General features: G+C 51.9%; 4 protein-coding genes across 4 annotated transcripts; 2 read left to right on the top strand and 2 right to left on the bottom strand.

Annotated features, from left to right (window-relative positions):
- Positions 1-479: 479 nt before the first annotated feature.
- Positions 480-4,271, top strand: A1O3_02992 (uncharacterized protein; the record flags this gene model as incomplete). The annotated part of the gene is made up of 1 exon (XM_007733132.1): positions 480-4,271. One exon carries the CDS (start codon positions 480-482, stop codon positions 4,269-4,271), a length of 3,792 nt encoding a protein of 1,263 aa, XP_007731322.1.
- A 2,294-nt stretch (positions 4,272-6,565) lies between these two features.
- A1O3_02993 (uncharacterized protein) lies at positions 6,566-9,047 on the bottom strand (the record flags this gene model as incomplete). The annotated part of the gene is made up of 10 exons (XM_007733133.1): positions 6,566-6,936; positions 7,070-7,156; positions 7,248-7,605; positions 7,678-8,022; positions 8,085-8,159; positions 8,213-8,283; positions 8,342-8,374; positions 8,430-8,551; positions 8,610-8,649; positions 8,711-9,047. 10 exons carry the CDS (start codon positions 9,045-9,047, stop codon positions 6,566-6,568), a joined length of 1,839 nt encoding a protein of 612 aa, XP_007731323.1.
- Positions 9,048-9,847: 800 nt separating this feature from the next.
- A1O3_02994 (uncharacterized protein) lies at positions 9,848-11,555 on the top strand (the record flags this gene model as incomplete). Its single annotated transcript, XM_007733134.1, has 3 exons — positions 9,848-10,045; positions 10,100-11,076; positions 11,132-11,555. 3 exons carry the CDS (start codon positions 9,848-9,850, stop codon positions 11,553-11,555), a joined length of 1,599 nt encoding a protein of 532 aa, XP_007731324.1.
- A 243-nt stretch (positions 11,556-11,798) lies between these two features.
- A1O3_02995 (uncharacterized protein) lies at positions 11,799-13,413 on the bottom strand (the record flags this gene model as incomplete). The annotated part of the gene is made up of 3 exons (XM_007733135.1): positions 11,799-12,032; positions 12,115-12,789; positions 12,889-13,413. 3 exons carry the CDS (start codon positions 13,411-13,413, stop codon positions 11,799-11,801), a joined length of 1,434 nt encoding a protein of 477 aa, XP_007731325.1.
- Positions 13,414-13,756: the final 343 nt, after the last annotated feature.

Genomic DNA, 13,756 nt, shown 5'->3' on the forward strand with positions numbered 1-13,756 from the left:
CCTAGCCAAGCACATTTGGTGCGCAAATAAATTGGTGGAAGTATCCGTTGTCGCGAGGCTCGCGCCAGTGCTGTAGCTCCGCACTCGCCTCCACAAGAAATCGCAGATTGCGGCTACGCTTCCTTCACTGGCTCGTTGGCTGTGCATCTGCGCCCATTCATTGAACGCGCAAGGTATGTATATTCACATACGCGGCCCTTCTTTCAAGGCTACATTTCTCGGCTCTTTCTGTGTTCCTCATTTTACATATCGTTCCAGCCACCTGAGTATGTATGGACCTCTTACATCCACCACGCGGTTATGGGAAACGAGCAGAGTCAGCAATCTGCTGCTGCTCAGCTAGAGCCTGAGGAACGTAAGTACCGAAGGGTGCCTTCATTGTTTACCTGCAAGTCGGGGGTTGGTGTTAATTGCCCTTAGATTTTGATCTCTCACAAATCCCCGACGACAGAGAAGCCAGTCCTGGTCTCGATGCGAGCATGGCCCAGACCAGTCAGCCCATATCATCTCCAATCTCGAACACGCCTCTTAGCAAGAAGCGAAGACGCAAGAGACGTCGCAAGTCTTCAACAAACACGGGCAGTCCAGCTCCGAGTGAGGTCCTTCCTGACAAGGCGAAACCGACGAGAGAGAAGCCGGCACAAGACACTCGACCGCTGAGAGAAAGAGAGCCTGAGACATACCACATATACGCCACATCCGACGACAGTGATGTTGAAGAGGCCGACGCGGTGGCACAACCTAGCCCTCCTAAGGCTTCGGCTGCGGATGACCACGCGAACGGTGCAGAGAGTTCAGACGAGAAGACCTCCGAACCTATGAGCAATGAGCATGCCACTCTCGCGTCGGGTCAAGTGTCAGAGGAAGTGGAACTCCAGCGCAACGAACCTGACTCTGCGGTGCATTCTGACACGAAGGTCGCCGCCTCTGAGCCTCGCGTGACCGAGGAGGGTCGATTTTGCTGTCCTTTCGCTGAAGACTACGGATGTAAGAATACTTTCAGCAAGAGAAGTGCGGCACTTCGACACGGTGGAATTCACACTTCGCGCTTCGTTTGTTCTGTTTGCGATAAGCAGTTGAGCCGGCGGAGCACTCTAGATGCGCACTTGCGCAAACACACTGCACTGGAGATCGCCTTTGCCGAAGCTGGTAATAAAGATGCTGCCAGGAACGCTCAGGATGAGAAGGATGAGCAAGACGACGATGACAACATCATAGAGGCGACACCTAACCGGTCCCAGATAGATGAACAGGACGAAGACGGTTCAGCCGACTTCACTCCTCCACAAGAGGGATCCCAGGCCCGATCAGCCGCTCAGCAGAATGGACTCGAGAAGCACTCATCCCTGCCGGCTGAAGACGCAGCCATTACTGAAGAAACACATGACAGTGGCATACTTCCACAAACCCTTTCCGAACATCATTCACCACCGCCACCTAGTGTCTTTGATCAAGTCTCTGAGACTATTATCAAAGAGACGCCTATGCCAAGGGCCGGTCTGACGCGCAAACGCGACGCCAGCACTGCGTTCGAAGCTCCACGACAGAGTGCTGAAAGGTCTAGGAAGAGAGCGAAAAGGCCCTCTAATTCTCCGCCGACGTCGGTTCAGTCCAGGGACTTGGAGGGGTCAGACTCGACGGAAGATACGCCTGGACTGCTTAGTCTACAAGATACCGAGAAGATCGTGCCGAGATTACAGAGGGACCGACAAAGCAGCATCGATGGTTGGGCGCAGAAGTACACTCCGGGCTCGAACCTCAGACACCCCGTCTTCAATCCCAAGTCGCCAGCCGCTAGATCCTCCCAACAGGTGGAAATTGTCATTCCAAGAACAAGTCAAGGGCACTATTCCGGCAGCAATTCGACCAAAAGGCTGCCTTTGGCATCTGATGATGGCGTCAGTGACAATGAGCCCACCGCAGACAAGTTGAAGACGTTTGGACCGAGGAACGCTGGAACTCGAAAAGCGACTTATACCACCCCAAAGGGCAAGAAGCGAGCAGAGTCTGGGGTGGACTACTCTACTCCTGCACGGGATCACACCAACTACGCCGATGATGACTCCGACGAGGATGAATACGAGCCAACCAATTTCGCAACTTCTGTGGCGGTGAGATCTTTCGTGGCCGTGAATTCTAAGAAGCGGTCTCGAGAACGGGAAGAAGAGCCGAGGTCAGAGACTGTCAAGCGAGACGCAGACAGATCAGATGCTGCACGGCCGAGTAAACGTGTTAAAGCCAGTGGTCCAGCTGGCGGGGATGCTTCTGAGTGTCCCAAATGTCATCGTCAATTTGCTAATGAGGCCTTGCTCCGGAAGCACCTGAAGAAGCCGTCGCTCCATTCCCATTTGTACAGATGCCGCAATTGCTCCGAGCAGTTCTGGGCCATCACTCTTCTAGCAAAGCATGAAAGAGAGACTGGACACGGCAAAGGAAATGGGTTGCAGGGCCACACTGGCGCATTTAGCGAAGGTGAGGTCAAGAAGCTAAGTGACTGGAGGGACTTTTTCTGTGAAGACTATAACATCACCCACGAACAATTCAACGAGATGATGACCGACACCCTCCAGCGAAAGACAGGGGAGCGCTGGAATTGGCCTTTCATTACCAAATCCGATTTCATGAAAGAGTACTGCGGTGTGCTCCCTCATCGGAACAAACGGTCCATGTTGCGATATCGCGAGCGCAATTTCCAGAATGTCGCAGGGTCTAGGAATTGGACCTCGGAGGATGACCAAGAGCTTCTACGATTGCACTCGGAGCTCGGGCCCAAATGGTCTGAGATCGCGCGCCGACTCACGCGGACGGTGGACGCAGTCAGTCAAAGATGGCGACACAAATTGCAATGTGGAACCACCGAACAAGGCGAATGGTCGCGAGACGAGCAGTCGCTATTCAAGGAAGTCCTTGAACAAGTGCGCAAAGAGTCGGGCACCACTGCGGAGTTGGATGAGTGGCGTATTCCGTGGAACAAAGTCAGCGAGAAAATGGGGACCAGAACTGCGCAGCAATGTTCAAATCATTGGCGCGCCCTTCACAGCGTGAAGAGACAAGGCAGATGGATTAGGATTCAAGGACTGGAGAGAACGCCCGGTTCGAGCAGAATCTTGACACCTTCGAAGATGGAGCGTCGATTAATGGGAGAAGGTGTGAGCCCGAGTAATCGGAGAGTGCTGTCGGAAAAATTCGTTGATGAAGATGATGAGGATGAGGAGGAATATGAAGGTGCAGAAGATGAGGATGAGGAAGATGAAGGTGTGGAGGATGAGGAAGATGCAGTTCCAGAGCATGAAGATGAGGAAACAGCTGATCGTGAAAATCTCTCCGAGGACGACGCGAAACCCGGAGAAAGAGACTTTGAGGACGAAGAAAAAGAGTCAGCTCTTCATGATGACCGAGGATCGTCAGTGGCAGCGGAAGAAGCTGAGACGGGGGATCGAACAGCACGCAACCCTTTGGCCGAGAAAACCCCCGGAAAGACGCTCGGGTCCAGTCAATTGTTCGCCCAGACACAGGTCAACACGTCTGCGCTGAAGGCATCGCAGCGAGGCAGAAGGCCAGTCGAAGACGACGATCGGCCTTCGCCCAACATCCCCATTCAGCGCCGAGTGCTGTCATCCCGATCTCCATTGCACGAGCTCAAGGTCAAGGAAAATGGTGATCTCGATCTTAGTAGCGGTGAGGAGGGCCATGATGGGGAAGCCGAGTCCGAATCTACCCAAGCCACGGACATTGAGGATGGGCATGAGGCCTCATCCGGGCACTCGAAAGGCGAGGACGAAGATGAGGACGACGAGGAAGAAGAAGAGAAAAAAGAAGCCGCGGTACCAACGGACGGTCTAATCAGTGAGGAGGCCACAGACTCTGAAACCGGCGCCCTTGAACAAGAACAAGAACCGGCACAAAAGGATGACGATGACCAGTCCAGTAGTTCCGACTCCAGCGAAGAAGACGCTGAGGAGGAGGAGGAGGAAGAAGAAGACGATGACGGTGGTGATGGTGACGAAGATGAGGATGAAGATGACAGTGACGACGACGACGATGATGCAAGCTCGACAACGCCAGACAAGAGGTCGAATGGGAAAGTCGGGCCCGGTCTTGGTCTTGACCAATTCATGAACAGTATCAACGAGTCGGCGCGACGGGCCAAGGCTACCAGCACGAGTAAGGGCACTGGCGGTGCAAGTTGGCGGCTCAATGGCTCACGGGAACGGGAAGAGTCGGTGTTGAGCGAGAGCCGGCAGAAGGAAGAAAGTGAGGAGATAGAATAGGTATCAGGTATCAGGTATCAGGTATGAGGTATCTTCTACGGATAAATCAATACTATCCCACGGGCATTGAATGGACTGGACCGGGCTGGAATACAATACATTGATGGCATTGTCAATGGTTCTCGGTTGGACTTGGACTTTGACTATCATCAACACTCTGGTCTACTAGTAGTACTACCTACCTGGTACCTAGTCGTAACATTCCACTGTCTCAGGAATCTGATAGGTAGTAGTACTAAGTTGTAGTCGTAGATGTGGACGTGGTCGTGGTCGTGGTCGCGGTCGTGCAGTGAGTGGTATGAATAGGTAGGTATGTATCCATACACTGTGATCGGGTACAGATAGGCTTAGGTCACCTACGTTATGTTATATTATACTCTGTAGATGAGTATCCGTACTACTGCTAGCCTACGGGATTGCTAGACATATATCTATATATCTATATATGATCCCCGAACCGTCGATGTCGACGCCAGCTCCCGTTCCGCTTTGATCTCTCACTAACCACTATTTAGTCGAGCATGCCAACAACATGGAATGAGAAGACAAGCACATCGCGATAAGGCCCATGATCGACTTCCACGAGAGGCTCCGAGTTGCTGACATACCTTGATCTTCCTAATCTGGCATCGTAGGCAAGCGAGCTTGATCCGCGGTGCCTTCGCACGGGCGTCCGAGGTCCTCCTGGCTTCGTGCGGAGCAACGCCGCGAGGTGAATTGCTAGGGAGCTGAGGTCGCATTAGTATTCCAGGTTCAAGAAGCCGACCTTACGTGGAAAGGCGGCTACGGAGTGCTCGAGGAGCGGATGTGAAGATAAGTTCTTTAAACGGGACATGGCCGGCGAGTTCGGGGTGGTGGTAACAGTGGCGACTCGATGTTTTCGCAGGGGCGTCGGATGTGATCCGTGGACTGTGGGGACCCGTGGGACGAAGCCTTATCTATAGGACCATTATCTCCAGCCTGATAGAACTCTAAGAGTTCTAAGTTCTGTTCCTGGACTTTATCCCTAAACTTTACGCCAATACCGAAAGTCCCTCGACCATCGACAATACCCTAGTCGATACAGCCATCACCAAAGTCCCCCTTACCGTCGATTTTGGTCTAGACCGTTCATTCAGCGAGATGGTTGTGGTTCATATTGGTATTTCCTACTAGGCCTATATTGATGTCTTTGATGGGGGTGTGACTCTGACCACTGCAGTACTGTTCAAGTTCAAGCCCTCTACGGCCCCAGCAATCAAGGCAACGTTCCATAGTGAACTCCAAAAATTGAAGAATCTGCCATGTGTCCTCGGTGGGAAGCTGGTCGGCGGCGGCCCATCTATAACGGACCCGATTGCACGAAGTAAAGGATACGACTTCTGCCTTCTCAGCTACCACCGAGACCGTGCTGCCTTGGACCAATATCAGGCCAGTGCGGAGCATCATCAGTGAGTTATCTATATTATGCCTTCTTAACCTACACCAGACATGCCAGTCACTTCTTGGTCTGTAGCCGGGCAAGGCAATTACTAACTGTCGCAGTGTCACCAGCAAATACATGTGGCCCTTCAATGAGGACTTGATGAGATTCGATTTTGAAACCGACGGTGCTGATGGAGATTTACTCTTGCAACCTTTGGCCTTGCCTGACACTGTTGGCTCCCCAAATCCTAGCGGAGCCCCCGATGTGATTCAGACCGCCGAAGCAAGGGACCAGCGAACAGAGTTGGATGAACCTCCGAGACTGACTAAGGTCTGATCATGTTGAGTCTACATAGCAGCTCACTGTCTTAGCCTTGGAAAGATCGTTACATAGAGTTAGATCATATAGAGAATCCAACACTCAAGGTCGAACTACCCGTTGACTCAAACTGTCAATCCGAGCCACGAGGGCGCCGATTTTGATTTTCTCACCGCCAGTGGACCCGAACGAGGAGTCATCTATTTAAGTTCCCCCGGCGCTCATTTTCAGCGTCACAAAATGGGTCCAAGAAAGAAAAACGAAATTCAGAAACACATGGCGTTGTTGGACTGGTTTACTTAACAATCCTGCTAGATGAGTGAAGATCGTTTTACAATAAGTAATGTTTCCATAACGACCTAGGTCGCTTGATTCTATTGCCCCACTCCATCGCTCATACATGTATTTAACAAAGAATTCCACCTCGAGGAGGAGCAACTAGAGGCTTAGGCCATATATGTAGGACGACATACTAGGACTCCGACCAGACCTAGCGGCACTGTTTGCCTTAGATAATCGATGTCTCTCGACTCCCAAACTTTCACTGACGCTGACGTTCTAGATATTCATTCTACTGGACCTCCGAGGAGTCCTCCTCCTTGGCGGCGGCGGATGTATCCACATTGGCACCACGCACACGTTCCTTGATAGCCTCGAGGCCGCCGGTCTTCCCGATGACGACGCCTCCATAGTCTCTCGACTCGTCGAGGGTCTTCAAGTTCTGGTCATCCATGAACAGGGACAGGAGCAATGCACCGGCCTCGCAGCACAAGCCGGCGATCAGCAGGATGCGCATGGTTTGATCGTACGACGTGTTGATGGCGACCCGCTCGGGCGTGCCCCAAGCGAAGCTCAGGCAAAGCCCCACCGAACCCTCAATGTCGGCGAGTTGAGGTAGAAGAGCTGCGGGCAGGTTCTCCAGGAGCTTTTGGGGTAGGACGTCTAAAAAGAAGGAATAGGGTGGTCAGTAAAAATGGATAGATGATGGATCCGAGACGCGTATATATATATATATATATATATATATCACGCAGTGTGGTGTGACTGTGACCAAAGGGGCCGGGGGCTCTCTTACTGATCCATACGCTGCCCGATATGGCGGCACCGAAGGCATCGCCAACCGCACCCAATGTAGTATACAACGCTGTGACTTGAGCCATTGCTAGAAGAATGACGAGTTAGTGACAATCGACCTAGAGGAGGAGAATGGTGATTGAAGAGAGGGAGAGAGAGAGAGAGAGAGAGAGGCATACATGTCTCGGGAACCGATGCTTGCATCGCCGTCTGGATGGTGTAGACCATTCCCTGGCCGAGCCCAAACAGACCCTGCCCCACGATCAATGGAGCAATATGCACCGAAGCGTCTCGGTATCGGAGCGTCAGTCCCATTCCGAGGACGTTGACGCAGAATCCGGCAACGATGACCCATTTGGGTCTTCCCCAGTACTTCAAGATGAGTCCACTCCCGATCATTCCAAACGTGGCAACGAAAGGTTGGACAACGAGTACGTTTGTCGCGGCCGCCACGCTGAGGTTGGAATCCACCACCAAGTAGGCGAACAAATAGGACTGGAAAGTGTACATGCCCAGGTAGGCCATGAGATTGGATAGCTGGAGAATCAGTGTTAGCCGGTTTGTTAACTCTTGGTTTGAGAATTTTTGCCAAAAAAAAAGATCACTTACACCTCCAAATGTGATGGTGCGGTCCTTGAACAGAGCCAGCGGCAACAAAGGCCACTTTGCGAATCTCCACTCCCACAGACCAAATACGATCAACGAGACACCACCAATCACGAGCATGATTATGATATGCGCGCTTTTCCACGAGCTGTTACTTGATGCGAGACTGAGCGGGAGGAGGACCAGGGTGAGACCGCCAGTAAACCAGATAAAGCCAATAGGGTCAAGCTGTTGAAAAATCAACCAGTGGTTGAAGGGCGTGTAGGTCCCATTGGCTTTGCGTGCTTTGGTCGATTTTCTTTGATGCCACCACAAAGTACCAAGAAGTGGTACAGAGAAGACGGGGAACTGAAAAAAAGGTCTTCATTAGCATGGAACCAAGTCGGGATTGAGAGGAGAGAGAGAATTACCAATATAGCAAAGATTCCAAAGCCCCATCTCCATGTCGTGTCATTGAGAATCGCTGTCACGATGGGGGCCGCAGTCTAGAAGCCTGTTAGTTTACCGATGTGCCAGCGATGGGAAAAGTGTGGCATACCCAGCTAGTGACGGCAACAGGAATAATTGGAATCGCGCTTATGATCAGGCGATTTTTGAGATCGCTCGAGTCTAGATGGACATGATATCAATGTATTGTTCACAAAGGGAAATAGAGCAGGAGACTCACCACCAGCGAGAAATTGAAGCATCAATGTGAGGCCTATTGAGTTAACATGAGGCTGAAGTTCGACATATTGGGCGGGCTGGAGTCATACCGAGAAGGCCAACAACGAAGAAGATCTGTGCTGCAGCGTACACGTTGATGTTGGTAGAGGCTGTTAACATGACTTGTCCAACAGTCACAATAACAATACAAGCAGTGAAGAGTTCAAACCGCCTATTTCACAAGAGGTGTTAGCAACCTGGACGATGATTGATCGATTCCGTATATGTACCCGTAGACATCTGCCAGTTTTCCGAGAGGTTGTTGCATCACTATTTGACATGTCAGAGATGGAGATGGTCCACGCAACGCAATAGAGATGGTGGTAGATACCAGCAGAAATGACACCTTGGATTGTTCCGATCAAACCCAGCAGGGAAAGGTCGGTAAAGTCGCTGGTCGCATAAGGTGCAAACGACGAGAACGTATTGTTGTCGTAGGCCACGACGAAGCTCAATGCCAGGGCACCACCCCAGGCGACCGCCAGACTTTTCGCATTCCAGGTGCTTTTGATGCCGGATAGGTTCAGGAGACCGACCGGCTGCAGGTCGACATCAGCAACCTGGCCGTCCTGGTGGTCCCCAGAAGAAACGCTCTTGTCGACGGCGACAAATTCGACATCGGTTTTCTCTCCCCGAGTTACCTCCTCTTCGCGATCGATGGTACTCATCTTGTTCGGGTTGGAAAGGATAATGTGTTGCCGGTGGTGGTTGGCATGAACTGGGCAGTTCTTTTTGTAGTTCGAGTTGAGTTGGACGACCTTTAAGACGACGTGAAGTTGATTAAGTTGCGATGACCCATCGCCACCCTAAGGCCCCTATGGCACCTGCGCACTCGTGTGGGCTCCTAAGGCCCCTAAAGCAGAGATGCTAATGCATATTTCGCTCCCAAAGCGACAAACCAATGGTGGGTATCAGGACAATCCGGGTGGGTATCAGGACAATCCGGGTGGGTCTCCAGCGCCTGTCTGGCACAGTCTGGGTGCCCGTATCATGTATCAAGCGGCTCCAATCATCGATAGCATGGTTCTGCTCGACGAATCCGTGCGTCGGCTCCCTCGTTCCCCTCGTTCCGCAGCAAACCCCGTTGCGCTAATGCAGCTGTCGTTATTCTCTTCCTGTTTGGGCTGCGGCGAGGGAATGAATACAGTACCCTCGGTTCCCAACTTCCCACGGAGCTCGCTACCATCGCAAACTAGACATCAGTTGATTGTGATAGACACAAGACCAGCTTACGTTTTCTATCCAAGATAGCTGGCGGAAGAAACCACGCGGTGTCCACTCCTTCACGTCTAGATCTTTCTTGAACTTTTCGATGGGAACCCTTATGCCGATGGCGGGTATTGCTTCAAGGACACTTGGCAACCCCCTGGGATTCCATAGCTATACAAGGTGACCAGGCGTTTCCTTCAATGTACATAACAGTCGAACCTCTTTCTGACATAGCCTTTCACCAACGTTTGTTTACAACATGGTAGGGGCCTATTTCGGTGAAGCTCACCCTCAGGTTCAACCCCTGACTGGGTCCGAACAAATTCGAGAGACGAAGAAGCAGAAGGTCTCCCCGTTTGACGAGGATTTCGCAAAATTGGCTGAAGAAACTCTTGCTCAATGGCATCTCCCCGGCGTCGCGCTTGCAGTGGTTGATGGGGATGAGACCTTTGCTGAGGTATTCATTCCAGAAAATTTCCTAAAGACGAGGCAATCCTAATTTCATTCATAGGGATATGGCTTTGCCGTCTTACCTGATGTGCCTGTTCGACCGTCGACTCTCTTCTGCACCGGAAGCACGACAAAGTCATTCACCGCCGCGGCAGCTGCATTGCTGGTCCACGACAATGACAAATATCCTCACGTCAAATGGGACACCCCGATGAACCAGCTTATTAGGGATGATTTTGTCCTTCAAGACGATTACACCACCTTGCACGCAACAATCGAAGACTGCATTTCCCACCGGACTGGCATGCCTGGACACACATTGACCATTGCTGGGGACTCCCCCGAGGCGGCGACCCGCAACCTACGCAATCTATACATTGACAAAGAACTCCGATCGGGTTTCGAGTACTGTAATATCATGTACATTGCCGTCTCGCACATGCTTCAGAAAGTCACTGGAGAATGGCTGGGGAGTTTCCTACGAAGACGGATATGGGAGCCTCTGAAGATGCATGCGACCTTCTTCACCCAGCAAGAGGCCCACCAATATATTCGCGACAAGGATAGCACACTCCAATTCGCCCGGCCTTATATTTGGGACCCGGAGACCTCCTCACAAAGAGAATGTCCCTACTGGGAGAATACAGCCGTCAGCGGAGCAGGGAGTATGGTGTCCAATGTGCTTGATTATGCCAAATACACTCGAAGTATGATCGAAAGGTCAGGGCCACTGTCAAAGGAGGCGCACGCCGACCTTGTCACACCTCGTGCTTTCCCACCACCACCTGATACACGTTTTCCCACCGTATCACTATATTGTCTAGGATGGTTCAGTGGCATCTACCATGGTGAGCAGGTGATACATCATAGCGGTAGTATCGAAGGATTTACTGCCAATATCGTCTACCTCCCGGAGAGAAAATGGGGTGTTGTTGCCATGTGCAACCAAATGGGTCCAGGACGGGAAGTTCTGGTCTGGAAGTTGGTGGACGATTTCTTGAAAGTTCCTTTGGAGAAACGGATAGACATCTACGCCCTGTGAGTATTCTGTTCCACCTCGTACATCATGATCTCCTGTGCTGACAGTATACAGCTACAAGAAAGGTGAGGAGTCGGTCAAAGACAGGGTACAGCATGCTCAAAAGTATTTGTATCCGTCGATTCCATCGCCGCCGCTCCCGACTACATTACCGCTTGCAGACTATGTCGGAAGATATACCCACCCAGTGTATCCCGCATTTACCATCTCTTTATCTACCGATCCTGAGCCCCACCTCATCGCTTACGCCATGGACATGGTAGAAACGACCCTGAAACTTACGCATGTTTCAAGAGACTTCTTCACAGCCGAGTTAAGGGTCTTTCGCTATGCTAGAGATCCGTGTGCGGTGGGCAGGGCCGAGTTCCAAGTCGATGCAAAAGGCGTGCCGAAGTTTGGTGCCGAACTTGACTTCGCCTCTGAGGATGGTGGCGGGAAAATCTGGTTTAAGCGGTCCAATGATGGAACTCAAGATTGAAGAGGCCTAAGGCTGCTTGCAAAGGTCGCTTGATGGGTCAAAGCACTGTTCTTCGCAGGCGGCAAAAAGGAAAAAGGACGGGTTTCCGCTTTACCAGTAATTCTAGATTGCGAAGTTGAGAAGAAAGAAAGATCCACATCAATCGTACTTCTGCTCTCTCTTGAACAAAAGTTGAAGTAGCCCATTTAATTTTGATTGCCTTCATCTCAAAATATCATCCACTCTTGATATAAATTTCATCTTTCATCCCTCCTTTGGAAAAAGTCTTGGTACATCTTGATTTTCCACTTCCCACACTCTATCCTCCCAGGACTCCTCACACGGAAGCTGGGCCCCCTGTTGACTTAGTCTCGCGACTCGTTCAATGTCGTCCCAAACTCGTAGAAGATTCTCACCGACAAGTAACTGGGCTTGTTGGTCGGTGACATTACCGCGGGCGAGAAGACGGGCGATTAACTTTGGCCACTGGGACGTGTCCTGAAGAGCACCGTGGCACGAACTTAGCCGAAACAGCCCCCCATGCGGTGTCCAAGAGTGTCAAGGGGGGAAAAAGACGTACCTCGAGTCCATGGACCACCGACGTCGACCCATCGAAATCGGAGCCTAGCCCAACATGTTCCCAGCCGGCCACATGGGCAATCCAGAGGATGTGATCAACAACATCCTCGACGGTTGCATCTTCGGGATGATTTGTGTTCATGAAGAAGGAGATCGCAGGGACCATGACGATTCCACCGTTTGGGACCAACACCTTCAGGACATCGTCGGGGACATTGCGGAGATGCTTCTGCATGCTGTAGGATCCGGAATGCGAGAAGATGACGGGCGCTTTGGCAACGCGTAAGACATGGCGCATGGTGTTTGGCGATACGTGCGCGAGGTCGACCATCATGCCGAGACGGTTCATTTCACGCACGAAGGAGTGGCCGAACTTGGTCAGCCCGGAGTCTGTTCCAGCGGTCTGGTTCACGCTGATCCATGAGGTCCCAAAGGCGTTGTCGCAGTTATGCGTGAGCGTGACGTACCGCGCACCTGTTTCGAAGAACAGACGTAGAGCGCCCAGGGAATTGCCGAGTTGATGACCGCCCTCGATCCCGATCATGCTGGCTATTCGGCCCTGTTTATGGGCCCGACGCACACATGAAGGATTGGTACAGAATTCCAAAAATGCAGGATATCGCGCCACGAGGCGTTTGGTGAGGTCGATTTGTTCGAGCGTGTCGCGTACTGCCCACTACCGCACCACATTAGCATCAGTATTGCACGAGTACGATAGTGCTCGTTCATTCTAGACGCCCTCCAAAAAAAGAGAGGGCGAGAGGGCGGTACAAACATTGGGCTCATTCAGATCCGGTACACGTTTATTTGGATCATCGAGATCTACCCCCGGCACTAGATCCTCCGGGCAGGGTACATAGACACTCCAAAACTGGCCTCCCATCATTCCATCTCTCATCTTCCAGAGATCGGTATGACTTGCCAATGTCTCGGCCTCGAAATCATGGCCGTAGATCTCGCCATGCAACTGTTGCCTCAGCAAAAATGGAAAGTCATTGTGGCCGTCGATCAGAGGGCTGTTCTGCAAGATGCGCTTGGCGCGGCCCAGGTAATCTTTTGCATCGATCGACTCTTCTTTGCTCGTTGCTAAGAGAATCTTCTCCCAGAGGCCGGTGTTGGATAACTCCAGCTTCGGGTGGAAAGGATAGCTGAGGACAGTGACGGCGATAACGACGACGGTTACCAGGGTCAGGACCGGCCAACCCCATCCACCTGACGGCGCCGATGCCTTGCCAGAATCCGATGGAGATATGGATGTCCGTGACTTGGCCGCCAGAGCCTGTTTTACTGGTGTCGGCATGATTTCCAACCTTCCTTTGGGTGCCTGGCTCTTCTCCCAAGCTGGGCTCGTCGACGACTGCTGGAGGTGGTGATAAGCACCAAGGGGATAAAAGAACAGCGCACCGATCAAGCTGGAAGAAGGGAGCCAAGTTCTGGCCAGCGGAGTCAGGCTCAATCGCGCTTGGACAATTCAACAATGTAGTCCCCCGATTGTGTGTGAGTCGGACCTATCGAGCAAAGGGCCTTACAATGGCAATTGAAAGCTCGCGGTATCAGTAGTAGTACGTTATTAATGGTGGTAAGCTTTATCCAGACACCAGCGCTAGCAAGCGGCTGGGAACGAGCGTGCCAACGAGCGTTGC

The sequence above is a fragment of the Capronia epimyces genome (assembly GCF_000585565.1).
Source record: "Capronia epimyces CBS 606.96 chromosome Unknown aczIQ-supercont1.2, whole genome shotgun sequence".
Lineage (NCBI taxonomy): Eukaryota > Fungi > Ascomycota > Eurotiomycetes > Chaetothyriales > Herpotrichiellaceae > Capronia > Capronia epimyces.